Source organism: Cynocephalus volans, chromosome 2 (genome assembly GCF_027409185.1).
Source record: "Cynocephalus volans isolate mCynVol1 chromosome 2, mCynVol1.pri, whole genome shotgun sequence".
Lineage (NCBI taxonomy): Eukaryota > Metazoa > Chordata > Mammalia > Dermoptera > Cynocephalidae > Cynocephalus > Cynocephalus volans.
In genome coordinates this window covers 151,513,104-151,540,000 of record NC_084461.1, presented here as the reverse complement: position 1 = coordinate 151,540,000, position 26,897 = coordinate 151,513,104, and the positions used below count along the sequence as shown (strand labels likewise).

At 47.0% G+C, this 26,897-nt stretch overlaps 1 protein-coding gene across 5 annotated transcripts in view; it reads right to left on the bottom strand.

Moving 5' to 3' along the window:
- Positions 1 to 26,897, bottom strand: part of KCNIP1 (potassium voltage-gated channel interacting protein 1) — a 384,666-nt gene that overhangs the window by 80,015 nt on the left and 277,754 nt on the right. Inside the window, exon 3 of one of the 5 annotated variants that reach the window (XM_063085914.1) lies at positions 838 to 865. The exons of the other annotated variants lie outside the window; for them this stretch is intronic. Coding sequence (XP_062941984.1) covers positions 838 to 865 — 28 coding nt within the window. The remainder of the gene's footprint in view (positions 1 to 837; positions 866 to 26,897) is intronic. 5 annotated transcript variants of the gene reach the window in all.

Here is a 26,897-nt window from a genome sequence, read left to right as displayed (position 1 = left end):
ATCAATGGACAAAGAAAGTGCGGCAAACTATTCAGCCATAAGAAGGATGAATTCCCGTAATTCGTTGCAACATGGAAGAGCCTGGAAGACATTATGCTAAGTGAAATAAGCCAGGCACAGAAAGATAAACACTGCATGTTCTCACTCATATGTGGAAGCTAAAAACTTGATCTCATAGGAGTAGAGAGTATAATACTAGTTACTAAAGGCTGGGAAAGGGGGAGTGGGAGAGGAGGAATAAGTCCTAGTGTCCTCCAGCACTGCAGGGTGACCAGAGTCGACAGTAATTTATTCTCAAATAACTAGAAGAGAGGATGTTAAATATTATCAATACAAAGGAACAATAAATGTTTGAGGCAGTGAATATACTAGTGACCCTGATTCTATCATTACATATTGTATACATGAATCAAAATATCATACTATATCAATTAAAAAAAATAATAATAAAGGAAAGTTCTTCCTGTGGAGTCCAGAGTTGTCTCTCTGAGGTCCATCTTTTCCTAGTTGTCCCTGAGAGCCAAGAATAGGTCAAGTCCTTCTACCTTCCATATATATTATCAGAGATCAACCCCTTCTCCTGACGACTGAGCCTGAAATTCCTCCGACTGGAAATTCCTCTCAGTTTGGAAGCTCCCTATTAAAATGTGCTCTGTGTACCAGTCATTCGTACCTTAGTGGTAAATACAGTTGTTATTCTCTTTGCATATTTTAGATCCACATTTTTTACCAGGAATATGCTTTGCACGTATTATTCTCAGGTATGGCTTGCTGTTTTTTTTCCTTAATGATGTCTTTTGGAGCAGAAGTTTTAAGTTTTGATAAAATCCTGTTTACTAACAGAGTTCTGGTGGGATATAAAATGCTACAACTACTTTAGAAAATCCTAAGTTGGTAATTTCTTAAAAAGTTAAGCATTCACCTATTATATGATCTAGCAATTCCACTCCAGGTGTTTGCCCAAGAGGAGTGAAAGCCTATGTCCATAAAAAGACTTGTACATGAATATCATGGTAGCTTTATTTGTAATAGCCCCAAATTGGAGCCAACCCAAGTGTCCACGAACAGGATGAATAAACAAACCATAGTATATCCATATGATGGACGCTGCAACACTACTTAGCAATAAAAAAGAACAAAGTACAGAAGGTCTCTGACTTACGATGGTTTGACTTACAATTTTTTGACTTTATGATGTGTTTATCAGGATATTAAATGCTTTTTAGACTTAATGATATTTTCAATTTACGATGAGTTTATTGGAGATGTAACCCCACCATATGTTGAAGAGTATCTGTACTAAGGTACACTGTAATGTGAAAGAATCCCCAAGTAATCATGCTGAGTGAAAGAAGCCAGACAAGAAAGAAGACATACTGCATGGCTGATTTATACCAAAGTCTAGAAAATGCAAACTACTCTATAGGGACAAAAAGCAGGTCAGTGCTTACCTGAGGTGACAGACGGTGGGGTGGAGAGGAATGGAAAGTGGGATTAAAAAGCAGCATGAGGAAACTTTCGGGGGTGATGACTATATTCATATCTTGATTGTGGTGATTTCTTGGGTGTAGCCATATGTGAAAACTAATGAAATTGTGTACTTTAAATGTGTACAATTTTTTGTATTTCAATTATATCTCCATAAATTTGTTTTTTAAAAAAAGAATGTGTATCTTTACATTAAAAGGTATCCAATTTACAAACCATAACAATACTTCTTAAAATCCCCATTTCTCTCCTCTGATATTCTTCTTTCTCCCAACTGGTTAGGAGCCTCTCACTCTGTAAAGCACAGGCATGTGTGCTTTTCTGGATCTCTTTCTCTTCTTTGCCCCCAATACTTCTTTCTCATGAAGATCAAGTCAGCCTCTCTGGCTTCTTTTCCAGTCCTCTTTCATGCCACCTATCCCTTACCTGAATTTTTCGTGGCAGAGGAAAGACAAGAAATCACCTTGCTTTCTTCCTGCCTCTCTCCCCGTTTTCCTGATGCACTCAAACATCCTGGATACTTCCTGGGTTATGACAGGATTGTACTAGAAGAGAGAAGTTGGGTAGTGAACAGGGCAGGGATCCCACTAACATAAAAAGTGCCCTTGTGTGAGTTAGAAAATGGTGCTCCATCCGGGGAGATAAATGTGAAAAATGCCTCCCACTGGGCAGACCCAGACTTGCAAGTACTTGGTTTGGGGAACAGATGGCATCACTGTATGAAGTAAAAGATGCTCCCTTTTTCTGGTTAGATGTAGCCTGCAGCAGAGTGCATGGCTTAGGGAGCAGCACATGGCTAGATTTCAGCTCCCACTCACTCCCTCATCAGGAGACTTTGTGCAGTGCACAAACTAAACCACAGACCATGGCAGCCCTGGGACAGAAGAAGCTTTGTTGGCAGGGAAAGCCAAATATTCTTGAGAAGAGGGGAAGGTTGAGAACAAAACTTGATAATAAATCTTGTCCCCGTGGGTATTTTTATTTTGCATAAAATGAATTTTTTCATTAAACTTTTGAGAGACATTTACTTCTAGTTTTTGCTTTTATAAATGATGCTGCAACAAACATTCCTGCACATGTCTCTTAAAGCACATATCTAAGAGTTTCTCTAGGGTCAGTACTTCATAGTGGCATTTTTAGGTCATTTTTGGTTCATTTTAGGCATTCCCAAACTATTTACAAAGTGGCTGTACCAACTTACTTTCCCACCAGTAATGTATAAGAGTTCCGGTTCTCCACATTGTCATCAATTCTTTATTAAATTTCTTAATTCTTGTCAATCTTGTTATTGTGAAATTATAGATCCCTGTGTTTTTGTCTTGATTAATAAGCTTTATTTTTTAGAGTAGTTTCCCACCCCCATGCACAGGCTCCCCGACTATCATCATCTCACACTGGAATGGTGAAGTTGTTATAACTGATGAATCTACACTGACACATTAATATCACCCAAAGTCTACAGTTTACATTAGGGTTCACTCTTGGTGTTGTACATTCTATGGGTTTGGACAAGTGCATAATGACTGTATCCACTGCTGCAGCATTATACAGCATAGTTTCACTTCCCTAAAAATCCTCTGAGCTCCACATAGTCACTCCTACTCCCCCACCCCCACCCCTACAACCCCTGGCAATCACTCATCTTTTCACTGTCTCCATAGTTTCGCCTTTGCTAGAAATTTCACATAGCTGGAAACTGCACAGTACAAAGTCTTTTCATATTGGCCTCTTTTGCTTGGCAATATGCATTTATGGTTCCTCCATGCCTTCTCATGGCTTGAAAGCTCATTTGTTTTTAGTACTGAGTAATATTCCACTGTCTGGATGTACCACAGTTTATCCACTCACCTATTAAAGGACATCTCAGTTGCTTCCAAGTTTTGTCCATTATGAATAAAGCTGCTGTAAACATCACGCAAACATATGTACAGGTTTTTGGGTGAACACAAGTTTTCAATTCGCTTGGGTAAATACCAGTAGCATGATTGCTGGATCGTATGGTAAGAGTATGTTTAGTTTTGTAAGAAACTGCCAAACTGTCTTCCAAAGTGACTGTACCAGTTTGCATTCCCACCAGCAATAAATGAGTTTCTTTTGCTGCACATTCTCACCAACATATGTTGTTGTCTGTGTCCTGGATATTGGCCATTTTACTAGGTTTGTAGTGATATCTCATTGCTGTTTTAATTTGTGTCTCCCGGGTAAGGTACGATGTGGAGCATTTTTTCATATGCTTACTTGCCATGTGTGTATCTTCTTCAGTGAGGTGTCTGCGTGGGCTTTTTGCTCATTTTTCAATCAGGTTGTTTGTTTTCTTATCATTAAATTTTAAGAGTTCTTTGTATATTTCGGAAAACAGTCCTTTACCAGATGTGTCTTTTGCCAATATTTGCTCCCAGTCTGTGGCTTGTTTTCTCATTCTCTTAATATTGTCTTTTACAGAGCAGAAGTTTTTAATTTTAATGAATTCAAGCTTACTAATTGTTCCTTTCATGGATTATGCCTCTGGTGTTGTATCTAGAAAGTCATTGCCGTACCCGAGGTCATCTAGATTTTATTCTATGTTATCTTCAGGGAGTTTTATAGTTTCGTATTTTGCACTTAGGTCTATGATCCATCCTGAGTTAATTTTTGTGAAGGGTGTAAGGTTTGTGTACAGTCTTATTTTTTTTTTTTTCACGTGGATGCCCCATTGTTTCAGCACCATTTGTTGAAAAAACTGTCTTTGCTATGTTGTATTACCTTTGCTCCTTTGTCAAAGATCTATAAGGGTTTATTTCTGGGCTCTCTATCCTGTTCCATTGATCTATTTATCTATTCTTTTGCCAGTACCACACTGTTTTTATTACCATAGCTTTACAGGAAGTCTTGAAGTTGGATGGTGTCATTCCTCCAACTTTGTGGTTCTTCAACATTAAATTGGCTATTCTGGGTCTTTTGCCTCTCTATTTAAACTTTAGAGTCAGTTTGTCAATATCTAGAAAACTCCTTGCTGGGATTGTATTGAATCTATAGATCAAGTTGGAAAGAACTGACTTATTGAAAATACTGAGACTTCTATCCATGAACATGGATATTCATGGAATATCTCTCCAATTATTTGGTTCTTCTCTGATTTCTCTCATCAGAGTTTTGTGGTTTTCATCATATAGCTCTTGTACATAGGTTATTAGATTTATATCTAGGTACTTTATTTTGGGGGTGCTAATGTAAACGGTAGTGTGTTTTTAATTTTATATTCTACTTGATCATTGCTGGTATATAGGAAAATGATTGACTTCTGTATATTAACATGTATCCTGCAACCTTACTATAACAGCTTATTAGTTGCATGAATTTCTTTTGTTGTTGTTGATACTTTTGGATTATCTATATAGACAATTATGTTATCTGCAAACAAAGACAATTTTATTTCTTCCTCCCCAATCAGTATACCTATAATTTCCTTTTCTTGTCTTATTGCATTAGCTAGGAGTTCCACTAGGGGTGGTGAGAGTGGGCATCCTTGCTTTGTTCCTGACCTTAGCAGGACAGTTTCTAGTTTCTCACCATTAAGTATGATGTTAGCTGTAGGTTTTTTTTGTAGATGTTCTTTATCAAGTTGAGGAAGTTTCCCTCTACTTCTCATTTGCTGAGAGTTTTTATCATAAATGGGATTTTGTCAAATGTCTTTTCCCACATCTATTGATACAATCATGTGATTTTTCTTCTTTAATTTGTTGATGTGATAAATTACACTAATTAATTTTCCAGTGTTTAACCAGCCTTGCATACCTGGGATAAATCCCATTTGGTTGTGGTGTATAATTCTCTTTATACATTGTTGAATTTGATTTGATAATATTTTGTTGAGATTTTTGTATCTATGTTCATGGGAGACATCCATCTGTGGTTTTCTTTTCTTATAATTTCTTTGTCTGATTTTGGTACTAGGATATTAGGTCTCATATAACAAGTTAAGAAATATTCCCTCTGCTTCTATCTTTCAGAAGAGATTGTAGAGAATTGGTAAGATTTCTTCCTTAAATGTTTGGTAGAATTCACCAGTGAACCTATTGTTTAGGTTTGGTGATTTTTGTTTTAGAAGGTTATTATTCTTTAATAGATATATGGCTGTTAAGATTGTCTATTTCTTCTTGTGTGAATTTTGGCAGATTGTGCCTTTTAAATAATTGGTTCATTTCATGGAAATTATCAAATTTGTGGGCAAAGAATTGTTCATAATATTCCTTTATGATCCTCTTAATATCCATGAGATCTGTAGTAATATCCTTTCTTTTGTGTCTGATATTAGTATTTGGTGTCTTCTTTTTTTTCTTAGTTAGTGTGACTAGAGGGTTATCAATTTTATTGATTTTTTCAAAGAACCAGCTTTTGATTTTATTGATTTTTTTCTATTGATTTCTTGTTTCCAATTTTATTGACTTCTGCTCTAATTTCTGTTATTTCTTTTCTTCTACCTACTTTGGGTTTAATTTGCTCTTCTTTTTCTAATTTTCTAAGGTAGATGCTTATGTGATTGATTTTAGATCTTTCTTTTCTTCTAATATACACATTCAATGCTATAAATTACCCTCTAAGCACTGCTTTTGCTGCATTCCATAATAAATTGTATTTCCATTTTCACTTAGTTAAAAATATTTTTTAATTCCCCTTGAGATTTCTTCTTTGACCTGTGCATTACTTAGGAGAGTGTTGTTTAATTTCCAAGTATTTTGGGATATTCCAGCTATCTTTCTGTTATTGATTTCTAGTTTAATTCCATGTCGTCTGAGTGCAGACTTTGTATGATTTATGTTCTTTTTAAATTTGTTAAGGTGTGTTTTATGGTCCAGAATGTGGTCTGTCTTGGAGAATGTTCCATGGGAGTTTGAGAAGAATATGTATTCTGCTGTTGTTGGATGAAGAAGTCTATGAATGTCAATTATATCCAGTTGATTGATGGTGCCATTGAATTCCGCTATGTCCTTACTGATTTTCTGCCTGCTATATCTGTACATTTCTGATAGATGGGTGCTAAAGTCTCCAACTATAACAGCAGTTTCATTTATTTCTCCTTGCATTTCTATCATTTTTTGTCTCGTGCGTTTTGATGCTCTGTTGTTAGGTGCATACACATTAAGGATTGTAATGTCTTCCTGAAGTACTGACCCCTTTATTATTATGTAATGCCCCTCTTTGTCCTTTATAACTTTCCTTGCTCTGAAGTCTGCTCAGTCAGAAATTAATATAGCTACTGTGGCTTTCTTTTGATTAGTGTTAGCATGGTGCCGCCTTCTTTTTTTAATCCAATTTAAACCCTCCTTTCCTTTTAAAGCCTGGTTGAGGTGGGTTTGTTATCCTAGTAATCAAAAGAGTCCTGTCTAACATAACTACAGGATCTCTTTGTTATTTAACCTCTACAGACAACCAAGGAACTACTTTTCTGAGGAGCACACACTTTGGGAAATGCCGACCTACAGTCAGCCTTCATTTCATCAGCAAGGGTGCTCATGCTCAAATTAGCCACCGAGCACTGCTAGAAGGAAGAGAGCTTTCAGCAAGAGAGGCCACACATGCATCTTCCTGATTGATCTTAACTGATTGATCCTGGGTAAATCACTTCACCCCTCAGAGCCTCAGTTTCCTCCAGTGGGGAAATAATGATCCCAACTTTAAAAAGGTTGTGGCCTTAAAGATTAAGTGAAATGATATGAGCAAGTTATACTGCATCACAAGGAATATTGATTTTTTATCACTGCACTTGAATTCACTTCTCCCAGATTTGCCCTCATCCCTCAGCCCTGCTCTGGCTGGGTTTGATGCAGACACCGGCAGGTTTCACAGGTGGACAAGTTAAAAAGGGGGGATGGGAGGGGCTTGACGTAAATCCCCTTTGAGATTCCCTCACATCTGTCCTTTACACCTGGCTGTGGGGCTGGTGGGCCCTGAGGCTTCGCTCTGATGACAATACTCAGAAAGCACGATTGGAGGCTAATGAAGGCACTGTGCTGACCACCTTTACTCAGTGAGCTGGGATAATCTAATGACAGTGCGCATTGGGAGGGTGGACACTGCATTTGCTTTCACGGTCACTCGGGGGCTGTAACATTAGAGACGATGAGTGTCAAGTTCCTGGCACTGTACACAGCTGGTGCTCAATACATGTGGGCTCCCTCTCCTCGAAGTCTTCAAGGCTTCCCCTGCTTCTAGTGGGCAGTTGCTCAGCTTTAGATACCCCTTCCCTCCTTGGGTCTGGAAAGCCAACGGCACTGGTGAAAGGCAATGATGGCCAGGGGTCCTCTGTAGTGTACTGAGTGTAACTGAGTGATTGGGGCAATCATCTAGCTGCCTGGTCCTCAGTTCCCTCCCATGTCTGGACACACCACCTGGGGAGGCTGTGAGGATTGAGGGAGATGGGGCTGCACAGCTCTTCCCGTGGTGGGGGCAGATAGAGATTGCTCAGCAAATGCTGGCTGCTAATAGGAGAATCTTTGTGGCTTGCCCTTCTCAGGGGTATTTGTACTCTACAGGGGAGATGAAGTGAAGACCTTGGTAGAGAGAGGACATCTGGAGAAGGAGCCCTTCAGGCATGGGGGAGAGGTGGAGACATTCGGGGGCAGGGTCTGTGTGACTTGAGGAAGTGCCTAGAGGACCTGTGAGTCAGGTCTTGCATGGGTATCCTCATCTGTGATAGGAGGCGGCACTTCACAGACAGGAGAGGTTCCAGTGGGTTGGGGTGTTCGGGGGTGGCTGAGAGGGGCTTGGAGGAAAGGGTCCCTGCATTGGGTTTGGGGCTGGGTCTCTGTCCTTGCTGTGCCCTCTAAGGGTTTTTCATCACATCGACGGATGACCTTACAGTTATTTTAAAAAGATACATTTAAAGTGCTTACAAATGAGCTATACTTTTGCTCACAGGGCTTTTGTGGCTATCACACTAGAGATGTATGTGAAGAACTACACCAGTCCTAACATACTCCCAGCACCTGTTACGAGATGGGGCATTTCAATTGCCCGCTCCCTCCCTCCAGGATGCTGGGGTTATGAAAAGATTGGTGTGATGTATGAGCAGAAACATTCCATACATCTGATTTGGGGAAAATAAAGCTGATTGGCAGGCTGAAACACCCCCAAGAAAATGGTATTGCTTTGGGACCCCAGAGACTAGGCTGGGGCCCAGGGGAGCAGGAGTCCCTCACCCCAGGAGATGTGAGGATGCAGGGTCTGGAGATGAGTTGGCCTGGGCTTCGAGGGGAGGACATGGGGTCTTCCCTGGGGAGAGAGTGCCCTCTGCTCTCTGGAGGCAGATCCCTAACTGAGGTTCCTGTCAGTATCCTGGGGCCCAAAGTACTTGCCCAGTCTCAGGGAAATTTCACTCAGAGAGGGCATCTTGGGGCAAAATCCTGGGTTTCCAGCCCCAGGCTTAATTTTTTAAAGCTGGGGCTTGAGGACATCTATCCTGTCATTCCATATTCACAATGGATACAGAGCCCTGGGAGCATCCACTCTGAAGCACCTTAGGAGAAAGCATCTGCAAGCCCTTTGCAAGCTCCTATTCCCAAGGCAATGTGCAACAGTAATTTGCATGTCCCTGGCATATCCTTTTCCCTTAAAATCCAGAGAAAATGAATTTGCATAGCACTTGGCAAAAACTCTCCCAATCTGCCTTCCAGGCAAGAGAGAGCTCTGCCCAGGCTCTGGTCCGTGCTGGGGTCCCGAGGACTGGAGCCATGGAGAAGGTGAAGAGGCAACACCAGAAGGTAAGCAGAGGGTTCACCACCAGGTCCTGACCACGCTGGCAGCACCAAGCGAACTGGAGAGAGCTTGGGGACACACACACACTGAATGCTCTATGTGCTGCCCTAGCAGGTGCCTCATGAGCTTTTGACATTTCAGTGCCAGAAAGCAAATGTCACTTCAGAAACCTGGCCCTACAAAGATATCACGATCCAATCTCCCACATGCACAGGTAGCTAGAGTCTAAAACTTGCTCCCTCTGGCTGGAAATGTGACAGCAGGTGATGGGTGGGAGAAAGGTGATAGGAAGGGAGACAGAGCCTGGGGGTGGGGGGTGTTGTGACATGGCTGGTGGGATGCTATGAGTTTGGAAACAGCCCAGGCTGCATGCCATCGAGGACGAGGCCCTTTTGGAGAATCCAGGCAGGACAGATGAGGTCCCGGAAAGCTCCTGCATCCCTCCATCCCATGCCAGTAGGTCTCGGCCATTTGAAGCTGCCAGAAAAAGCTCTTCAGAGCCAATGTCATAGATCATGGGGAGGTGCCCCCTTGGAGCAGGCAGCCCAGTGCAAGCCACATGCACAGGCAACCAGGCCAGGTTCTGGCCTGATGGTCCCAGAAGCCACCATTCCTCTGTCTCCCCCAACCAAGGTTAGGAGCCCTCAGTGGGACCCTGAGTCTTGGCATCCCCTTTCCAGACCCAGAGGAAGTCTCCTTTGGGATGGCAGTCCACACGTGGAAGTCCATCCCAGCAGAGAGTTGAGATGCAATGAATCAATCGTGTCTTACTGTGTGAATCAATCGTGTCTTACTGTGGTGGCTTTTGCTCCCAAACTGCCAAGTGTCATCACACAGCCCTCCTGACTGCTCGAACCTGACTTACCTGCAAGAGAGAACACAGATGGGGATGACAGCCACCTTCTTCCAGAGGCTGAGCCCATGCAGGCCCTCCCATCCAGGGAGAGCCAGGCTCTGAAAAGGTTGTCTCTATCTTTGCAGAGCCAAGCAGAGGCTCCTGTGCATTTCTCTTTATGCCTTGACCTTGACCAGGTCAACAGGCTGAGAGAAATGTGATAAGGCATAGGGGTGGGGTCTGGAAGGAGGCTCCTCCCAGGGACCCAGAGGAACAGGGAGACCACAGGCCAGTGGGCAGCGGGACCCAAAGTACAATGAGCTTGAAGGCACATCTGGAGGCAATAAAAGAGAATTTGCTTTCTGGGCTGAGAGGTGGGGATCACCTCTGCTTGAATCTTTTCCTTGGGGTAGGGAGCAGCAGATACGTTCTTTTTACTTTGCAAGATATATTATTTTTACTTAGCAACCAGGGAATTTGTGGTTGCTAAAATAATTTGTCGAATTATTTTAATCCTCTGCACAGCTGCAAGCCAAAAGGAATTAGCAACTCTGGGGTGGAGTTTGGGTTCTCCTTTAAACAGTGATGCTTTCCCCTGCCCCTTCCCTGTGTGTTGAAAGAAAGCGGAACAGTCTCTTCTGCTCATCCCAGGCCAAGTCCACCTTCTACTTGGTGTTTTCCTTGCAGGGTGTTCCCAAGCTTCATGGTTTTCCAGAGGCATGTTGGAGTCTCAGGCAAGACAGGGCTGAGAATTTTAAATACCGATCCTTCTCCCCAAATACATATGGACATGCCTGGCACACACTGGGAGATGTTATTAACATGGTTTGTGTCCCCTCATGGTTGTGTTCCATTTCTGCGTTTATATCCTTGGTGTAACAGACATTCTTCTGTTGTCAAAAGCCTGAAGTACCAGTCAAACACTTTCACTGTCAATTTTTTCCTCAAAATGATTCAATTTAACCCAACTCTAGATATTGGCCTATAATTTGGGAGCACGTCATTCAGGGTCACACAACCCAAACTATAAGGGAAATGTTCACCTGAAATTCAAGGCAGCAGCTCTAGGCACAAGCTCACCTGTATTTAACCTTGACTTTTCCACACCCTGCTAATGTCTTTCTAGCACCAGGCTGGGTTAGACAGATCTCTTCCCCACGTGCCTTCTCACAGCATTGATATGTTAATGTGCATGGTGACTCCCTAGTGCCCACCACTTCCTGGCCATGGGACCACTGTCCCTGTCTCAGGAGATGGGGACAACATCCATCTGGTTCTCATGTCAGGCCCTCAGGAGTCAGCCTTGGTATTTCCCTGTTCCCCAGTTCCATAGCAAACCCTATCACCGTGTCCTATTGATTCTACTTCCTTAATCTCTCTGGAAGCCACTACCACCATTGGAAACCGGGCTGCCATCATCCATGGAACCGATGGCTGGTGCTCAAGCAACCACCTTGGGCCGTAAACTAGCAGCCACGGACCAATACTGGTGGAACAAGAAGATAGAAGAAGCCCAAGTTCTTCACGATTTCTTGAAGCTGCTTTACTAGCTGTGTACTAACCACCTCCTGCCTTTCTTAATGTGTGAGAGAAATAAACTTCTTTGCGGTCCAACAGAATTTGGGGGTGGGGGTTTGATCACACACAGCTGAAACTCATCCAACTGAGTCACGGAGGGGGACAGTGGGCATCTGACCTGTGAGCAGGTGCAGACCTGGCAGAGCATGCGTGAATGTTTGAATTACAAAGTGATTGGAGGAAGACATGGGAGGAGAGGAAGGTTCTACAGGTGACACTGGGCCCAGGGGACGTGTGAGGACAGTTATCCTCCAAACCACAGACGGCCCAGCAATTACCGAGCACAGATACTATGCGTCCCCTGCGTCACCCTGTCCACACCTCACAGGAAACAACCCTGTGAGTTGGCTCCACTCTTACTTCTACTTTATGATGAGAAAAATGAGCTTAGAGAGGTGGGTAACTTGCCAAGGTTCCAGAGTTAGTGGCAGAGGCAGGAAGTCTGGCTCCAGTGCCTGGCCCTGGCCAGTGTGTCCCTGGAGGTATGTTTGTTTTACGTAAGTATCCAGCAGATGGGTGTTTTCTATGTAATACAGTGATTTTTGAGATGTCAATTCTGTTTAGAGCGGATGAGGTAATACTGGTGGACGCATAGTATTTTTGCTCAATAATTCCTGGACTGCCTACAACTCTCAACAGAATTGTCAGTCTGGAAGGAAAATTAAAGATCTTCTAAGTAGAAGGCCCTCGGGTTACCATTATTATTAACCAGCGGTAGCAGCAGTAGTAATAGCAGCAGCCAGAGAGCCTTCGGTCTGACAGCATCTTAAGTGGCACCTTATGAAGAAATATAAGGTAGGCTGCTCCAGGTGAAGCAGAGGTGCTCCGTCCCTTGGAAACCTTGCCTGGCCTTGTCTGGCATCTGTCCTCCTCCTGCGGGAGGACACCTGTGTGTGCCCCTCTGCAGCCTGGGCCTCCAGGTCTTCCCCAGGCTGCTGCTGCCCTCTGTTGGTCACAGATGGAATTGGCGTCACTCCCAGAGAAGGGGTGCAGGAAGCCTCAGACCTGGGAGAAAGGTCCCTGAGAAAGGCTTCCTCAGGGGCTGCCGCTCTCATCACCCCTGTCATCGTACTGTGGGCAATGGCCCCAGGACTTGGGAGCTTAAGGAAGACCCCACTTTATGTGGAGCCTGGCTGCCCCAGGAACTACACACAGAGTTACTTAGGGGGCCTGGACCAGGGTGAAGAGGAGGAGGAAGGTCAAATGGAGGGGCTGAGGACAACCTCATTATTGCCTTTAAGTGACACACCTACCCTCGGAGATACAGCATTTATTACTCTTATTTTCAGAAACTTCCACTCAGAATGGTAAAATAATTTCCATTCCATTGCTGTCAACACCTTAGACTATGGTGTCAAACTGCATTTGAGTCTCAGATGATAGATGTGTGACCTTGGGCAAGTCACTTAACCCCCCCAGGGCCCACTTTTCTGGGAATAGGGATGCCACAGACCATGCAGAGGTGACTGAGAGGATTCTGTGAGCCAGCGTAGGTGGGATGTTAGCACGTGCTTAGCATAGGGTGCCCTCAAAACCACCGAGCACATGCGACTGCTGTCCAAGACATACCTGGCAAGCAGCCGCAGGGATCTGAACCTGGTCTGGCTGAGGGCAGAAGCCTTGAATGAGGTTGTTGAGGTGTGGGCTAAGAGATGGGGCTTTCCTTCTCTGCAATGCATAAATGTATAAATCTGGAAATGCTTGGACCCTCCTGCCATCATCTCAACTCTTGTTTAAAATCTAGCTCTCGGAGACCTCTGAGCACTTCCCCCAGCCCCAGGAACCACTTTTCCTCATCTTCTGGGCAACTCTCACTTCTCTCTGCTTTGAGCTGAACTGTGAGGGTAGAGAATTGACAAATCTTCCTCCCAGAGTCCCCGCACTATTTTATTTGACATTAACTTATTCAACAAATATTTATTGAACACCTTTTCTGAGGCCACCACCACTCTTGGGATGGAGAATCAGCAGTGAAAAAAACAGATGATCTACCTTCCCTTATGGAGCTTACATTTATTTAAGTAGGGGAAAGGAAGATAGAAAAGTCTACAGAATAATGATATAGCATGTTTAGTAGTGAAAATGTCAGGGAGAAACAAGAAGCAGAGAAGAGGGGCAGAGAAATGTTGCTATCCAAAGAGGGGGTCGGGGAAAATCTCACTAAAGGGAGAGTGAGCCTTGTGTATGTCTGTGGGCAGAGTGCTCCAGGCAGAGGGCACAGCATGAGCAAAGGCCCTGAGGCAGGTGTGTGGGTGCCACGTTTATGGAACAGCAAGGAGGCTGGAGTGGCCAGAGCAGAGCAAGTGATAGACTGGAAGAGCTGCGGGTGCTGGGTGGTTAGGATCATGCAGGGCTTTGGTCCTTGCTCTAAGTGAGATAGAAAGCATTGGAGGAGTTCTGAGAGGAGGAGGGACCTGGTCTGACTTATGTTTGTAGAGCTTTGTCTCTGGCTGAAGAATGGACTAAAAGAGAGGGGGGCAAGGATGGAAGCATCCAGAGTGATGAGGAGGCTCCTGCAATAATCCAGGAAGAAAGTGGGGGTGGTTGTTTGGACTGGGGTGCTAGTTTCCCTATGAGAAAACCTTGCCAGATATTTAGGGTCTGAGGAGAAGGGAGAAACACGGGTGGGCAGAGGAATGGCTGGGCCTGTGGTTCTTGGCCTGTGGGACTCTAAGGAGCCAGAGAGTAGCTGGAAAGGACAATTCATATTCCCACTAAGTACATGTGTGCAGGATATACCTTGAATCCATGTGTATATCTTTTTTCAAATAGAGGTAGAAGCTGTTGTTATAAAAAATAGCATTATTTTGGGCCGAGCCCGTGGCGCACTCGAGAGAGTGCAGCGCTGGGAGCGCAGCGCCGCTCCCACCGCAGGTTCGGATCCTATATAGGCTCACTGGCTGAGTGCCAGTCACGAAAAAGACAAAAAAAAAAAAAAAAAAATAGCATTATTTTAAAAAGTTGCTGACTGGTTGTATGTCTTGAATGCATGCATGTTTTCCTTCAGTGGCTCCTAACCACTTTTCTGTGGGTGCGGTGGATGGAGTGGGGGGGGGTCCAACCCACTGTCCACAGGGAGGTGGCCTTTGGATTCAGAAAAGCCTGGTTTGCAGGCCTGGTGCTGCCACTTACAAGCCATGATCTTGGGCTGGTTGTCTCACATCTCTGAGCTGTCCATCTGTAAAGCGAGGGTTACAGGACCTACCTCACGGATGGTGAGTAATGTGGGCAGAACACTCAATATGTAAGAGAGTTTATGGGAGGAGCATGGAGATAGTTTTAGGTTGTGCTGTTTCCATGAAGACTGTGCCAGGGCTGGCTGGTTAGCAGTCATGAGAGAGCATGGTGCTGGTAATGCCAAGGTCATGAGTTCAGATCCCCATACCAACCAGCCGCTGGAAAAAAAAAAACAACAATTTGAGCAAGACCATGTCAACTTGGGTGGGGGGACAGGGGGTTAGGGAAGACCTTTCCAAGGAGGTGATATTTAAGATTTTAAGATATCAAAGAAACTTAGAGCTGAAAGGGACTCTTGAGACATCTACTTTAATTAGTCTTTCTGCTCCATTCATATATGGAAGAAAAAGAAGCCCAGAGAGGTGAAGGGACCTCCCTAAGGCCACACAGCATATTACTTATAGAGCTGTGATACCAAGGCAGGCCTCCTGACAATCTAGTTTGTGGCTTACATATTGCTGGCCTGGAGCTGCTGTTAATTCCTAACAGTGATGTCTGGGAATGCTATGAGTTAGTTTGCTCCACTTAGAGGAAAAAAAAAAACAACAAACAAAAAACTATATATATGTGTGTAAATATATGTAACAAAATACATCTTATTAACAATGACCTTTCTGCTTTTGGCTCCCAGGACACCACATCTGCCTGGTCTTCCCCTACTTCACTGGTTTTTCCATCTCAGTCTTCCTTGAGGATCCTTCCTTGTTTCCCCAACCTCTCCCCATCTGAGGGCCCTGGCTCAGGACTTGATCCTCTTTTCCTCCCTCTTTACACAAGCTGCCTTGGTGATCTCATTCCATCTTGTGGATATATGTGCCAGTGACTCGGAAATTCTGTCTCCTGCTTCAACACCAGAATCTCATATCCCGTTGCCCACTCTGGGGCTACTCAAAGTGTGGTTCTCAGTCTGGCAGCATCAGCATCACTTGGGAACTTGTTAGAAATGCAGAATATTGGCCCCAGCCTAGATCTACTGAATCAGCAACTCAGGGTGGATGGTGATGTGGGGGTGGCATCCATCAGGCTGCTTAAACAAGCTCTCCAGGCGATTTGATGCACGGGAAGTTTGGGAAGCATTTTATTCCTGACCTCTCTGCGTGGATGTCTCATCGGCATCTCAAACTCAACACATCCAACCTGAGCCCCTGATTTTTCCAGCCAGTGAGCTCCTCTACCAGCCCCTCCTCCTCTCACTTAATGGTGACTCCATCCAGCCGTTTGCTCAGACCAGAAGCCTTGCAGTCATTCTGGACTCCTCTCTGTCTAACCTCCCCACCTTGGCTCTATATTCAGAACACATCCAGAATAGGAGCCCCTCTCTCCACCTTCTCTGCTACCACCTGGGGCAGAGCCACAGTCACCTCTTGCAAGATCCCTGTGGAAGTCACTTAGCTGTTCTTCATTGCTCCTGTCCTTGACTCCAGCATTCTATTCACAACACAGCAGCCAGATGGGTCCTGTTAAAATATGGTTACATGTTGTCTCTTTTCTACTTCAAACCCTCCAGTGGCTCCCCTTCTTATGAAGAGTAAAAGCCACAGCCCTTCCATGACCTGCAGGCCACACACCCCTGTCCCCTGGTCACCTCTCTGGCCTCTACTCTTGCCTTAGCTCTCTGTCCCTGACCTCTTTGCTCATCCTGGAACCCGCCAGGCCCATTCCTGGCTTTTGCACTGGCTGATTCTTCTGCCTGAAAAGCTCTCCTCCCAATGACCTGCATATATGAAGCCCCGACTTCTTCAGGTCTTAACTCAAAATCATTTCTTGGTGACACTGCCCTGACCACCCTATCCACTTAATCCTTTCTTTGCTCTTACAACTAGCTGCCCTACTTATTTTTCTTATCTTCTGTGTCATCTACACATTCAATTCACTGTCTGCTCCCCAGGGCAGGGCAGTGGGCTGCCTCGCTCACGCCGTACCCACTTCCCTAAACAGCTCCTGGTTGCTTATACCACTTGTGATGTAGTCCAGCTCAGGCATGTCTTGCCATATTTGGACACCAGGTGGCGCCCCACACCACCCCAAGCTCCTGGTTTCCTCCATCCTTGCTGGAGAGAGCGACCCTGAGAATCTGCCTACTGGAGAGATGTGGCCTGACCCCCCAGCCTCCTTCCCATCAGAGGATGCCTTTTCTGACTCTACATGAGGATGGCTCCTCTGAGGCCAGGGAGTTCACAATTCACTGAAAAGGGAGGGGAATGACCTCTTTCAGGCTCAATCTTCGCTCAACCCCAACTCCCCACCCCACCCCATATCCCATGCCAGGGAACATGGTGGAGGGCTTCATGCTAGGTGCTTTTTTATGGTTGTCCTGCTGAATTAATCCTCGCCACAGCTATGCAACATCAGCGTCATCGTTCCCATTTGTAGATGAGGAAACTGAGGTTCAGAGAGGCCAGGTTGCTGGCTTAAGGTAACACAGCTGGTGAGTGCAGAGCTGGTACTGTAACCCAGGAAGGGCTGGAGAGAATCAAGGCTGGAGTCTGGTCCATGCTTGGGTCATCACATCTTAGGAATCAGGGAAGGGAATGGACATGTTTGTCCTGGCCACTTTCTTTCATTTACTTGCTGCCCACATCCCTGCTGATAAGGTTGTGCAAACTGAGCCAAGAGAGGTTATGACACTCCCCCAAGGACACACAGCAGAGCTGTGTTCTTTCACCTCCCATTGCTGGACCTGCTCAGGGATGCCCAGGGTGGGGAGGCAGAGCTCTCTGCAGCCTGTGCTGAAGGAGGAAGGAGGCTGCTTCTCTTCAAAGAATTCTTCAAAGGCCTTGCTAGGAAGTGCCAGGGGGCGGGGTGGAGCCCAGGAGGGGCCTCCTTTGGTGGAAAGAGATACCAGATCTAGGACAGAATCCTAATTACAGAAGGCTTAATAATCCAGCAACTCAAGTGGCTTCAGTGAGACAGGCCTTGATTTCAGGATCATCTGGTGTTTTCTGGGTCTCTCCCCTGTCCTCTTACCAAAGGTTTTTATTTTCTCTCACCCTTGGAAGCAGAAACCAAGACTCTTGTTTCTGAATCAAGGTTGAGAATCTTGATTCAGATGCATGCCTTCTGTTCCCCAAATCCAGGTGAGCCTGGCCTGGGAAATGCACAGAACAGAAGGACAGAGATGAAGGTCCTCTGTGGTCAGGCAGCCCTGACCAGCCCCCTCATCTGTGGCAAACTGCTGCCTGACAGTCCTGGGTGCTGAGGGTGGGCTGGGAAGGGGAAGCAGGCTCCTGGCTGGTTGGGAATGTCCCTAAGAGGTGGTGGGGTATGGACGTATTGTCATCACCATGGAGCTGCCATCACTGAACTGCATGTGCAGGTACGATGCTGGGGTGGACATCAGTGCTATCCTTTCCCCGGGTCAGGACTTGCCCCGGGTCCCCAGCAGAGGAGGAAGTGAGCTGGGGGAACCAGAAGGTCCCTGGAGGAGAAGCCTGGAGCATGCAGCAGCCCCAGCTTCTGCAGCGGCATGTGGAAGGAGATTCGAGGGGCTACTGTAGTGAGCCTTTTCCTTCCCTCCGCTCCTGATGAGTAATGACAAATAAGTAAATCAGCAGTTTGGGGCCTGGCAGCTTTGCGGTGGGGAGGACAACTCTCCCTCTGTGTGGAGAGCTAATTCTGCTTGTTTTGTTCATTCCATCTGGGAAAGCCCCTGTGTTTCATTTGCCTCCTCTTTGGGCCTGGAGTTGCTTTTAAAAAATCTTTGATATGGAGAATAGCAGAGACCAGTTACCACCAAGGCTCACATTGCCCTTGATTCCTGAAGCCCAATCCTGGGTCCTGTGGGCCTGTGTGTTGACACCAGCAACACCGTCAGCATTTCCTGAGCATGTGCTGTGTGCCAGGCCTGCTGCCCGTGTCCTCACAGACGTTCTCGGCTTTCCTCCTCACGGCTGCCCTGGCTGTAGGAATGATAACGCCCATTTCACAGATGAGAAGGTTATGAGCTGCTCTCTCCTGTGCAAGGCAATTTCACAGCCTTTATCTCATGAAGCTGAGTGATTGTCCCTGTTCATAGAGGAGGAAACAGAAGTCACCTGGCCAAGGTCACACAGCAAGTCACTGACAATCTGTAATTCCTGACCTAATGTTCTTTCCTCTGTCCTACACTTGAAGCTGTTATCAGTTGCATGTGCCCTGGTGGGAACAGGAGGAGGAGGTAGCCGTGAAGATGCTCTTATCTGGACCCAGCACCAATCAGAATGGCTCCCTCTGAGCCTCAGTTTCTGGACCTGTAAAATAGGGGTCATGCTGCACACTCTGGAATTCTGTCTTCAAGATGTAGTCTTGCAATCTGTTTCTTTTCTCCATCCTTCCTCACCAGGTGTTTCCTTCTGGATCAAGAGGCCATGTCTGATCCCGCGGGGTACCATCATCTCCTAGGAGCTTCCCCTCACCCCTGGTCTCACTGTCCCGCACGTGTGTGTACCCACTCACACCCCATGCTGGTGCCAGGCTCATCCTACAGTGCCCTTTCTCTTTTCCTGGATCATATCTCTCCTTTATTTCAAAACTGGCAGTTGCTCCAAATTAGTTAGTAAGACCCTTTTCATCTGCCCTCCCCAAGTCTCAATGGACCCCCCTCAGTTCCTGTCATATAACCACACTCTAGACCCCTCAACTGGCCAAGCTCTCTCTTGCCTCTCTGCTTTTGTACCTGCTGCTCTTCTGCTGGGATGCTCGTCTCTGCTGCGTTCTAGGAGAACTCCTACTCACCTGTAAGGCCCTGCCCAAATGTCCCCTCCTTTGGGAAGTCTTCCCTGGTCCCATGGACCACCCTGGGTGGAGGTAAGTGAGGTCCTATCACCTGGTTTATTACTCTTGTTCCTTGGCAGATAGTAGGAACAAGGAATGCACACTGACAGAGGCACAGCATCCAGCACACTGAAGTATCAGTCTGCTTATTTGTCTGTCTCATCCATCCATCCATTCATTAAGTAAACATTTATTGAGCCTTACTACATGCAAGGTCCTATCTCCAGCCTCTTTTTCTGACATGGTTGTGAGTTTCCTGGTGGAGGACTGTGCTAGATCGTCTTTGTATCCCCAGGGTTGGCATCTGGCCTCTCAAAATGGTCAGGCTGTTTACCTGGGACTCATTCTTGCTCTTTACAAGAGGAGCCCAGCTACCCACTGTCCCCAGCTCCCTGCCCCACCTCCTCAGGCCCAGACTGATCCAGGAAGTGGATTCCCTTCCTAGCAGCCCGGGGAGAGTCAGGGCAAGGCTGTAAACTCCTCTGCACTTGCTGGCCTCCCTCCTCCTCCACACCGGCCCCTCTGGGAGGAACAGATCCGAGTCCTCACCTTGGGGTGGAGTTGGGTGGGGTGGGTTTCATTGCCTTCCACAAAACCTATTGCTGTTTATAGGGGATCTGGCCTGTCTGGTTGCCCTTTTTCAGGTTCAGGCTTAATTCATTACACACATATGTTTGGTGCTCTGTGCTGGGGATATGGTGGGAATGTGTGCTGGTGCTGGGAGAATGGAGGGTGGGGTGGCCCAGCAAGGAGGGCATTAGGGGCAGGCCTGAATGCTGCTGCAATCCTGCAGGGCAAGGAGCCAGATTTCCAGGGAAAAGACCAGCAAAGTCCCCAAAAGGAGACCCAGCCTGACACAGCTGAGCAACTGGAGGGAAGCCAGTAGGGCAGAGTGGGTGGAGGGAGACTGTAGGGGACCAAGGCCTCCCCGCTGGCACCTCCAGACTGCCTGAGTCCCCTCCTCACTGTCCCTGCAGGCCTTGACCCCAGGGCAGCCCAGTCTCTGATTCTGTGGGGCTTGGCTCTCCAGGGCCCCTCTCAGTGTAGAGTAGGTCCTGGGACTTGTGAGTCCCGGTCTTATCCCATCTGGTCATTTACTCTTTTTTTCTGGCCCCTGCCTAGGACCTCAGCCAGGAGGTCCCCACATGGACAGTCTCCATCCCCATCCCCCATGGCTCCCCTTCTCAGAATCCCCAGGCCCTGCCTTCATGTCCCTCAGAGCCCTAAAGCCTGTGCTGGATCAGGACTGAGAGTTCGTTCTCCAGGATGGTGAGTTTAAGCAGGTAGTCTAGCATGAGATCGATGCACGTCAGGGTGAAGGAGGAAACAGATGTTTTCTGAGCAGCAAATCCATAGACACGCAAGGTGGGAGGGGAAGGGAGGGAGGGATGGAATGATTTTGTATTCCGTACTCAGCCTGCGGCATGATAGATGGAGGTGCTCAGCGGGGCTGCCGGAAGCACGAGGTGGGCTTGCATCCAGAGCTGACCTCAGCACCAGACTGCAGGCCCAGAAGGAGGAAAAGAGACTGGGGGAAGATTTTCTGTCTGACCCTTGGTGCGTGGCTAGAGCTCCCCTTGGGGAGCTGGGGGCCAAACCAGCCACACTTGTAACTTCAAACATGAATTCTGCAAATTAGTCTTGAGCTCCCCTCCAAGAGAAACTCCACTGCCAGAAACATGTGCAGCACAGAGGTATGTGTGTGTGTAAATATTCATATATTGATGGACATCTTAGTGAAACGATCAGGCCTGGAGTGAGATCATTAAGTCATGGCTTGAGAACCTAGATCCTCAGCATGGAAAATACCCCCTGTTGCATTTTATGACATTTATGAAGAAATAAGTGCCTTTTTCTTTATAGTATATTTTATTGAACTTTTTTTTCCAAAGCAGTGTTCCTAGCAGATTCCTCACTGGGTCTTGTGGGGGGCATTATGATTATGGCCAGAAAAAAAGAACACCCCAAAACAAAACTAAACAAAACAACATTTGGAGTCAAAGAGACTGAAGTTGAAATTCTTCCTTTAACACCTGTTGTTATACAACTCTCAGAATCTCAACCTCTCCAAGCCTCAGTTTCCCCACTTGTCATAATGGGGACAATGTCCTGCACGCGTAGGCAGGCTGTTGTGAGCTGAAATGCCATGAATTCTATAAAGTGGGCTGGGGTTGCAGTAGCCCTTAGGGATGGCCTGCCTGACCTTTTAGTGATAAAGGAGGCTGCGCACGCTTGGGAGAAGCCTGGCGGAGGAGGCTGGCCAGGATGTGATTAATAGGCTGTCCGGAAAGTCCCTGGGCCCTGTTCCCCCATCGAGGCCAAATGCCACCATAGAGACCTTTCTTGGCCTTTGTTCTCATCTTCTCATGTTATCTCTGTTGTGGGGGGTGAGGCAGAAAGTCCCCAGAGGCTGGAAATTCCCACGTGCTTCTCAGCAAAGGGGGAGAGGAAGGAAGCATGGTCCAGGCCCACAACCCCTGACACTGTGAGATCAGCCCAGACATGGCATTGCGAGATGAAGGCTTTTTAATTAAAAACTTTGACATTTGCTGGAGAGAGAGGCTACCTGATCTTCTCACACTGCTGAGATGTTTCTTTGGGGCCCCTGGAGCTCTGGAATCAGCAGAAGCCTCCATGCCCCTCAAAGCATGAGCAGTTCCCCAATCTGGGCCTTGGTGGGGCTTAAAGGGTAAGAGGCAGCTAGGGGGCTCCCGCCGTGGACTCTACAAGCCTCAGCCTTTTGTCTGTCACCCAGGAAGGGCTAAATGCCACAGGTTGGTTCAAAACAGACCCTGCAAGGGCTGTCTTCAAGTCAAACAAGGTTGTGTGGACTTTGGTGGATGCCTGGGGGTCACCCATGAGCTGCCACCCAGGGCTAGGGCACCCCAGGTTCAAGGGATCAGCCAGGCTCTTGGGCAGTGGTGGCAGATGGACCTGGACCTTTATCATTTCTCTAGGACTTGCAGTGACCATAGCCCATCCCCAGCTCAGCTTGGTATCATAGGAAGCATCCACCAACTCCAGGAGGATAGCAGCTTGAAACATTCTCACCCCAGCATCAGGTAGTGTGGGGTCAGGCAAACCCAAGTGCTAGTTTTGCCTGTGGAAGCCCAGGGGATTCACTCCTGGCAGAGGAAATCTGATTGAAGAAGCTCGGGAAGCAAAGGGAGATCTCTCAATTATAAAACAAATTGCTTATTTTTTTCACATTTTGTTCAGGGCCAATAACAGATTTGTCCCACATCCCTTCCTTTGAGAGCCACTGAAGAAATAGTGAGTGAGTTATGGGGAAATGCTGGAGACCAGGCTCCTGTTCCTCACAGTGTGTCCCTGCAAAGTCCAGGACAAATGCCAAAACAAAGTGGGGGGTCCACACAGTCAGGGCCACAGTCCATATTGGCTGCTGGCTCCTCTGGACACTGGACACTGCTACTGCTGCATCCATCAGTCACCTTCTCCCCTGTCCCTGCCTCTGTGTCACCAGCTCCCAAACTCACCAGGCCTCGGACACATGCTCACATCCTAGCTGCAAGGGAGGCTGTGAGTATCTGGTCTTTGGGGCTTCTCAAGAGGGAGGTGGACCCTGCCTGCCACCCAAACTCATAAAGTGGGGGAGTTTCTCACACCCAGGAGGGGATTTCAAATGCTGAAGTAGCCACCCAATTCCCCTGAAAGATAAATGTTACTACACGCAATTAGTGTGGCAATCTCACTGCAACACCCACCCAGACTTCTCGGGCCACAGCTTTGACAGGTCCAGCTTCTACTCCTTCCTGAGCAGCAGCTGGGCAGTGTCTCAGCTGCCCAGGTGTCTCAGAATGAGGGACAGTGACCAGAAGGCTTTCCCCAACACCTGCTCATCCTTAAGTTAGCATTCCTGTCCCTGGTCCAGCATGGTTAGCTGGGGATATGGAATTTCTTGTCAACTTGAAACAGTCAACCCAGACATCCCTCCCAGTAGCACCTACTCTTTCCAAGTTGATTTTCAGGCTTACTGGCTGGAGCAGTGACATGGCATCTATGGGGGCAGAGTGGCCTCCCTACCGCCACTGGAAAGCCAGCCCATTCTCATTTGAAAAGCCAAGGGCCAGTAGTCTAAAAGTCCTGGGATTGAATTTTCAGAACCTCACAGCTGGGGAGACTTGGACAAGTGACTGAATGTCCCCGAGTCTCAGTTTCCCTGTTTGCTGCTAAATGCAGATGCTCAGACCTAGATTACAGGGTTATTGCAAGGGCTAAAGGAAGCAATGACTAAAACTGCTTAGCCAGTTCCTGGCATGTACACAGTCCATTCTCCACACCAGGCCTGCAAGGCCCTGCAGGGTCTACTCCTCGTCTTTTGTTTTGCTAAGTCCAGTGAGGTTGTTCCCACCTCTGAGCTCTGCATTGACTACAATGCTCATCCCCTGGGTCATTACTCCGTAGCTCTATCCTGTCACCGTCTCAGCTTGAGTGTCATTTCCTGATCACTGGGTCCAAAGCAGCACCCTGCCCTGTTCCTATCCCATTCACTCTCTAATGCATTATGTTGTTTTGCTGACTTTCTAACACTTTGCATTCTCTGAGATCACTGTAGTAGAAGATAGAAAGAGACATCCTGTTGCCTTGGGATTTTGCCTAAAGCTTGAGATCTGGGGACACTGGGAAGTAGCCCTATACTCTAAATAGACTAGTTGGATACATGTTAGACTTGCTGAGGGAGAGTGAGATTGACTTTGTTACTACTACCCCATTGCAGATATACAAGAGAAGGTTAGAAATTCCAAAGGGTTTGATGGAGGTGCATTCGCAGGAATAGAGAGCACTTTGGATGACTTTTCCTCTTCCCTTCCATGGAGGGGTGCTCTTCCAGGTCACAGCCCAAGTAAATGGAGGCTGGCAGCTCATGCCACTGCCCGGGGTCCTGAGATGCAGACAAGGAGTGCGGCCATGGGCCCAAAGCTTGGTAAGAAAGCCCTCTTGTCCCTGGAATTGGGGGTGTGTATGAACATGGAGACTGGAGGCTGCATCCCCCCTGGAGAATCCAGGAAGCTGGGAATGTGCTGAAGCAGCCTCAGGTGGCCAACTAAAGAGAGAGGGCAGCTGGGTGCACTGCACTTCCACCGGTTCATAACACAAGGGTCTGGGAGTTTCCTGCAGCCAGATACGCTCTGAAGCAGGTAAGCAGGCTTGAGGCTTTTGGGTGAGATGCCCTCCCCTCCCTGACAATAGGGCTGCTGCTAGGGCAAGAGGACCCAAGCAGAAGGAGTCTCTGAGTGTCAGGAGATGCTGACAAAACCTCAGCTGATGAGGGCATCTATCTGTAAGAGGCTGGGAAGGAACCCTCCGCCAACGTGCCTAGGAATGAGCCAGTGCTTGGGCGTCCACATGCTGTGTGGGAGAACGTTACAGTCAGCCCATGTGGCCAAAAGAAAGTCACCAACAGCACCAGCCAAGTCAAAAGCCCCTTGGCCCTCCTTTGCCAGCCCTCCCCCTGCTCTGGGCCTGGAGCGCAGGGTTAGGACCGGAAGGCAAGCGAGGAAGGGCTGCACCTGCTCCCCCTCCCCCCCCGCCCCACAGGACCTGCGGCACAAAGACAGGCCTGAGCTCAGGGGCAGGCGAGAACTTTTCAATTGCATGTGAGGCTGACCTTTTAATTGGACAGACTTTCCAATGCTTGGTGACTGAAGTTACTGCTGGAAAGAGAGCTGCAGTGATTGGAAATCTAGGTGAGGAGACTGGTCATAAAATGGAGAGGAAAGAATATGAGAGAATAGAGGATTGAAGACAGAGTCTGGAGAAATGAAGCTGTTTGCTGTTTGTAACCCCCATTGTGCCTCTGGTTCACTATTCTGCTAATTTATTTCCTGCCTCCCACAAGATCAGGGACTTTCTTTGTCAAGGTCTCGGCTGTATTGCCAGCACCTTGCATGGCTGCTAGTGGCTGGCTTGTTGCAGATACTCAATAAATATATTTTGAATGAGTGAAAGAACAACAAAGTAAGTGCCCAAATACATTTATCAGTATTGGTATGATCTATTTTACTAAGTTGTTTGAACCTATTGTTTGATATTTGAGGGCTGAACTATTGTTTGATATTTGCCCTGGTTAAAGCAGCTCAGAAACTCTGGGCCCAGGGGCTGAGAGATGGACCAAAGGACTGATTGCCCAGGTCAGTGCATTGGGCCAGGGCCCCCGTTTCCCGGAGACCAAGCCACTGGGGGCAGAAGGCATACAGCCTTGGTGTCGGCCCCTTGGGGCTGGGTGTGGAGTGAAGCCTGGGCCAGACCTCAGTTCTGGGACGCGGGTGTCCCTGAGTTCCTGCTTAGCAGGGGGACTGGGACTGGAACTCAGGACCCTCACACTCCAAAGTTGTCTTTACTGGTTTATAAGCAGCTTGAGGACAGGAGTTTTGGTCTTATGCATCTTCTCATCTCTCTTCTCGCATCATTTCTGGGCCTAGTGCTCTGCACATTGATAGCTCTGAAAACTTATAAAAAGAAAAGGGGGGCCATTGACCTGAAGAAGGGACTGGGTGGCATGTCACCACTTGAGTGCTAAACCTCATGGCTGCTGGGGTATTGCTCTCCTGCCACAGAGCTCCTCCAAACCACACTCTATGGTGACAAGAGATAATACCATCTCTTATTACCAGGCTGTATTTGCTCCACTGAGAAATCTAGCTGCCCCTATAATCTTCAATCTGCACCAGCTCTGGAGAAGAGGAAGGGCAACCATAACAATTATACAGATCTAAACAGGAGCTACCACTGATCACACACCTGCCACCTGGCAGGTTCTCAGCCAGGAACTTTATACACCTGATGTCTTGTAATCATCATAACAGCCCAGCTAGTATCATTATTCCCATTTTGCAGATGGAAAAATTGAGGCTCAAAGAGGTGACACGGCTTTGGAAGCTTAGAAGAAATAGAGCCAGGATTCAGAGCTGTCTCGCTGACTCTGGAGTGTGTGTTCTTTCTGGGCCCTACCTTGTTTTTTTTCAGCTTCCCTGCCACTGCCTCCCAGTGTGAGCAGGAGAGGGACACCTCTATCTTACAGCAGATTGCCTCAGTAAAGAAACAAAGTGGATGGATCCCGGGAGCAGAGTGCACAGCTTATCAGTCAACAGGATACCTGGGTCTATGGGGAAGTTCCTTATACCCCTCTGAGTTTTAAATGACTTAGGAGCAGAAGTCATTCCCTGGAAAGCCAATTAATACAAGTGAATTTGCATATCTAAATTGGTTTATAAAAACTGTGACAAGCTCCTAGTGGGCTTGGGGGTGGAGG